At 40.0% G+C, this 6,000-nt stretch overlaps 1 protein-coding gene across 2 annotated transcripts in view; it reads right to left on the bottom strand.

Annotated features, from left to right (window-relative positions):
• Positions 1–1,271: 1,271 nt before the first annotated feature.
• Positions 1,272–6,000, bottom strand: part of VAV3 (vav guanine nucleotide exchange factor 3) — a 315,096-nt gene continuing 310,367 nt past the window's right edge. The window contains exons 26-28 of one of the 2 annotated variants that reach the window (XM_080916200.1): positions 4,137–4,220; positions 1,993–2,144; positions 1,272–1,373 (exon numbers count right to left, since the gene is read on the bottom strand). In XM_080916200.1, the coding sequence (XP_080772326.1) occupies positions 1,332–1,373; positions 1,993–2,144; positions 4,137–4,220 (278 nt within the window). In that variant the 3' untranslated portion in view covers positions 1,272–1,331. The remainder of the gene's footprint in view (positions 1,374–1,992; positions 2,145–4,136; positions 4,221–6,000) is intronic. The other variant, XM_080916201.1, reaches the window with a different exon arrangement.

Genomic DNA, 6,000 nt, shown 5'->3' with positions numbered 1-6,000 from the left:
TCTAAGATAAAAATACCTCTATTTTTTCCAAGCAGAAACATTTTCTGAAACTTGTCAGAACACAGCTACTGCTACCAAAGAAATGCTCCACCATGGAAGGGCCAAGTGAGTATCTTAACTTGTCAGCCTCAACTAGGGACTCCATGCATCTCAGGAGGAAGATACTTAGACTCCTCGTGGAATACAGCAAAAGCTTGCAGAAAGAAACATGCTGCAAAGTGGATCTTCCTACTAATTAAGACATAGCTAAAAAGGTGTCAGAAGAGAAAACAGAGGAGCCAGGGGAACACAGACATCAGGTGCCTTTCCTTCTGTCTCAGAAAGAAAGAAGGACTCAGTGTGCCTTTCTTCCCAAATCCTCAATAAAGCTCTTTTGTGCTACTATTAAAAAAAAAAAAAAAAAGAGTGGAAATCAGCAAATATGCCCTGGGTCTTTGTAGAGAGAAGGAAAAGTCTTGTATTAATAGTATTGCAGCTATAATATGATAGCCTATGGATTGATACAGCACTTGATCTGTCTCTGTAAACACCTCTGCCTCTCTTGGATTCCTGGCAACTAAGCATCATCTGCCTGGCCATGATGCTTTGTCAAGCATGGTATTTCCAAAAGCTGTGAGGCTTTAATACAAAGACACTTCCTTTCAGGTGCTTCTCCTTTTCTTCTTTATAAAGAAGTGTGGAAACATAATCAGGACATCAAATGAATAATTAAAACCCTCTCTGTAATTTATCACGTATGATGCAAACCTGAGCAGGAGCCTCTTTTATTTTATCATGAGTAACATCTGGGGATAAAAGTGTTTGCCAGGCAGTGAGTCACCTGTTGAACAATTTAAGACAAGAAATGCTGGATCTTTCCAGCAAGCTGGATCTTTCCCAGATGGCAGGGCTCTACGTTTTCCTCAGGCTGGGGAAAAGCAAAATTAAACTTCTGTTTCTTTGTATCACCAAAAACTGTGAGAACAAAGTAAATATGCACCAAGTGTTTCCTAATGGTGGGATCCATGGTGTCTGGCCCAATGAAGTTAGAGAAACCTGATCCGATGTGTTTGCTGGACTCTTTGGGGGAAGAAAAGCGGTTGGTTTTGCCCTGGTTCCTGACAATGACAGACTGGCAGGCTGTTTCTTGCACCGCTCTAGGCAAGCCATTAATCTGTCAGTACCAGCATCTTTAGAAATCTCAGCGTTAAGACTTAGGAAAAGGGAAAATGAGGGTGTTGAACAGCCAGGAATGCAGCTTTTTAAACACTTTAGTTAACTCAAAATGCTGTGCAGGTTTCTGTTTATGACATCTTTGAGATTTTAGTGCAGGATCAACTCTGGATTGGACTTTACTCATCTTCTTCCACATATGTGGATGGAAACCAGCCCACCTGTGGAAGATAAAGAACAGACATATCAACACCTCTACTGCTTCAAAGGATTCTACAGACAGAGGATTCCTAAGTTTCCTAACACTCTAATTATGCTGGGGTTTTATGCCCACTGTAGGAAGATTGACTTACAGCTAAGCTAGGCCTCATGGAGATAGTGATAGCAACCAAACAATAAAACGAACTTAAACAGGGCTCTAATCCACCAGCTCACAAATGAATACACACGTCATGGCAATACGGGGCTCAGCATCATGATTCTCATCTCTTTTGTGGAGGAAGAAAAGCGGTATTTCATCCCAATCTTTCCAAGCAGAATTGGGAGCTTTTGGAAATGCTTGAGGCTTATATAAATCGCATACCCCTGTGCTTAGCTACTGAAAACAAAACAAACAAACAAACAAAAAAAGAAAGGCTCCTCAACTCTTCCTATGTGTCACTCAATTTGGGGCCCCTACTGTATTGACCCATGCCATTTTAAATGGTAATGCATGCCTCCAGTCCCTGGCAGCCAGGACAAGTCCCCTGCAGGAAGGACAAGTCTACAACATGATAGTTTCCAGTGACTGTCCAGCCCTTTCATAGGAGAAGAACCGGCACAATCAAAGGCCCAGCTCACCCTGCCGTTGACTTCTCCTCTCCACCAGCCGTTCGCGCTCATCTTGGTGTAAATCTTCACCATGTCTCCTTTCAGCAGGGAGAGCTCCCGCATGTCTCTTGCACAGAAGTCATAGCGGGCAATGGCAATGCCCAGTACTTTGGGACTTAGCACTGTAAAGAAACAATGCGGAGTCTGAGTCAGTGTGAAGTTGCCTGTGTCCAGCCATCAGAACCTAATCAGACCATGGCTACTGGTGCTTTCAAAGGCAGAGCTGTGACTTCCTTACGGATTAGTGCCAATGTCAGCAGGAATTAGAAAGCAGCACAGTTGCTCTTTCCATCCAATCAGATCAGGTATGATCGAGTTCATTCCGGATAGTTAAATAACCACTGTTCTGCTTTTGAGACTTCATAAGGCTTCTGTAAAGCCAAAGCCAAACTGCAGTGACTATGGTTATGGACTTGAGATAACTTTAACCTAAACCTACAACTGAGGGAGCTGAACTCTGCTTCTTAATAGAGCCTCTGGGGTGGCGCTTTCTGGTTTTTCACCTGGTAACTTCTTTGGCTAAATTCTGAGCCACTGAAGTCTGGGCTCTGATAAAGTCTCATCACTTCTATGTAAGTGACAACCCCCTCCTCCCCAGCCAAGCTTTTTATGTTTAAACCATCTAGGAATGAACTCAGTTATCATTTCATATATGTGAAGACTTGAGTTTTCACTGACAGAACACGTGGACCTCTTTTCATGGAAACACTGACTTCCAGCCAATGTTTACTGAAATGTCTAACCAAAATCTAGGCACAGGGATACCATTGCTTTGCTTGCTTTTCTGTTTGGTTCATATGCCTGGTGGCAGGAGGTGAAAGGGAAACTCCGTTCAGGCTGTTGCTGGTCTCTGGTGCTTTCTAATGGGCTCTGTAGTAACTTCTCCTGTTGCTCCTCAGGGGTCATGAAGTGTTTTCAATTATATGTGCTATGATTGTGAGAATAGCTCCCCAGAGACTGGTGGGCCTTTATAAATCTTAAATGGTAAAGGAGCTTAAGTGTAAGAAAAAAGCAACAAATGGAGACACCATCCATCTGTATTAGAACGGTTCCCAGTGCCCAGGTAGCTCATAATGACCCATGCTACCCTGGAACAGTTCATCCTCCTGGACACAGGGACCTCAGGCCTATCATCCATTGCTTTATAATGACAGCCTTTTTTAAAATCTCCAGGTGTCCATCATAAGATAAACGAATGGCAATACTGTAGATTTCAGAACTGTAAAGGGAGTAAAAATAGGTCATTTTATTTTACCATTCAGGACACAAACCACTTTAATGGTTTCCTTCCTGAAAATGGTCCCATTGCCAAGGCACTGTTCTTAAAGTCAGTGCACATAAAAACACCCCTGTGATGGAGAAACCCAATTGTAGACTTGACTGTGTGACCTTGCACAGGCCTCTCAACCCCTCTAGGCCACATTTTTCTCATCTATAAAATGAAAGGTTTGTACTAGCTGACTTCTAAGGTCTATTTCAGAATTCTATGTTCTATAGGGACTTGCAGGTTAATTTTTAAAAAACCCACAAGAAAATGTACTTTATCTAGGCTCAGTGCTATATAAATAGTCACTTAACTCTCCAGGTAATGATAGAATTCAGATCAAAATGTCTGGACATTTTGAAGCACTGTAGGAATTGTGGACATGGATCCTCATTTCAAAAAATGCATACTGAATCTTATCCTTCTCTTTGGAGGAGAGGTTGGGATTTTTGGGTCCTTTTTATTTTCTTCATAGAAATGCACAAAAACTGATTTTTACCCACTATGACTTCTTGTCCTCAGAAAAGATGAATGGTTGTTCAGAGTAGTTCATCTGCCTTTAAATTCCCATTCCCTCACCCATCCCCAACCTCTCCACACTGACACATAAAATGTCACATTAAAATCTATGGCATTAACACACACACACACACACACACACACACACACATGGAATGTCACGGCAAACAATGACTCTATAGTTGGGAAGAATGAATTGAATGATGACAACGGAACACAGGGACTGTGTCTGAGGAGATGAATTTACACAGGAAGCCATACACAGAAGCCAAAATAGTGTATTTGCACACAGAAGCAAGTTGTAGAGACATATAAAAGCAGTAAGCAGTACCTGACCAGAAAGGAGTAGAAGAAGGGGGAACAAAGCTGTAGTCTGGAGGAGTTACAAAAGAAAAGCCACAGAACAGAGGAGGGGCTTAGAGAAGGAAAGAAAAAGAAGCAAAAGAGCATTTAAGAGTTGGCACAAAAATATCTCTCAACACAATGACTTCGCTGTTTGTAATCACAAGAAAACTGTCACATCCAAGTTGGAATATCAAGCTGCGCTTCTTACCCACCATGCTCCTGTTGCCACTTCTAAATAAGAAACATGCCAGAGTTTTCCACTTTGATTGACATTAGTTCTGAGATTCAAAGCCGTCTGTCATTTATAGGCAAATAACAAACATATTCCATGTTGCCACCAAGTCCTAGCCATCTAAGGATGGCCCAATTCCCATTTTATGCATATAAATATGTTCCTAATCAAAAGCAATATGAATAAGTAGGAGTTTATAAAAACAGTACAGATAAGAGCTTATAGGGATGTGTCCATAAAACATAAGAAAACATGAAAAAATCCAAGACATTTATTAAGCTAATTCAGACAATTTATTAAGACTCTCCCTTACTCAGAATCAAGCATGCATATCTCATCTTACTTTCAACAGGGAAAGTCAAGTTGTAGAGATATATAAACTAGATACCTACAATTGTGCAGTCAACTTTTCACTATATAGTTTCAACAATAAGAGTTGATTGTATTCATTATCAAGTGGTCCTGAAGTATTAGTTACTGTTGCTCAATAAGCTGAATAAGTCAATCACTTAAGGTATTACAGTAAATACAAGGAAGATACTGATGCTGTTGTTCTTTTGCATCTGAGAAACTCTGGATTCACATCTAACGCTATGGCCCCTATTCTTCATCTGAGCTGCACAGTTCTCTTCAATGGGCACCATGTTTCATATAACTCTAACATTTAACCTGATGATTCTATGGTGCTGTTAATAACAGACAAAGAAGACCTGGGGTATAAATTTTATCCCAATATTTATTCTTCCCTTCATTCATTTGGTAGAATGTTGAGTTCAACCATGTTCAGCCAGCAGGAGGAATTCACTTCCTCATCTTCTTTACATGTTGGTAATTTATATATATATATATATATATATATATATATATATATATATATATATATATATATATATGTATGTATGTATGTATATAGTGAGGTCCTGACCAAAGCTGTTAAAGCAAAAATATTGTGGAGCATCTTCTAATATCTTTCCTTTTAACTCTTTATTCTATATTGCTTTCTGGCATGTGAAAGTTGCCATCTTACTCCATAAGAAGGAAATGTATTACCTAGAGGAAGACAGAGAATGAGTTCGAGGGAACATCAATTACAAAGATTTCACAGAGCACAGGTAACCTTTCATCTAGCTCTGAGCTCTTTGTTTTCATAAGATGGACAAATAAACTGACTTTTCTAATTAAGCCAGTAGTTTTGGGTTTTCTGTCACAAGTATCCAGGCTTAACCTAAAGCATTATCCTCAAAGATGCAATAAAATAGGTAGAACACAGGAATGAGAGTGTGTTTTTCCATACATCTCTTTTTAGGCAGTTTCCTGATAATGTAAACCAGTACTGTTATCTCTTAATGGATTCTCCAGGATCCTAAAAGTAGCAGTGACCTACTAAGTATATTATCTGACTCCATCCAAGCAAACTGGCCAAGGGGATTGTGAGTGATTGATTTGTTCTTGAAATCATTGACTATGAAGTCCTTGCACACAGAGGGATCCATGTCTGACTCTCTTTGTGATGAATGGCCTCACATTTTTCTATCCCATATGCTTGCTCAGTTAAAAAAATACACTACTACATGTCACTACAGATAATTTTATAGCACGGCAAGTACATAATTGTAAC

The sequence above is a fragment of the Micromys minutus genome (genome assembly GCF_963924665.1).
Source record: "Micromys minutus genome assembly, chromosome: 4".
Classification (NCBI taxonomy): Eukaryota; Metazoa; Chordata; class Mammalia; order Rodentia; family Muridae; genus Micromys; species Micromys minutus.
Note: the sequence above shows the minus strand (reverse complement) of the source record. Positions and strands in the feature narration are given on the sequence as shown.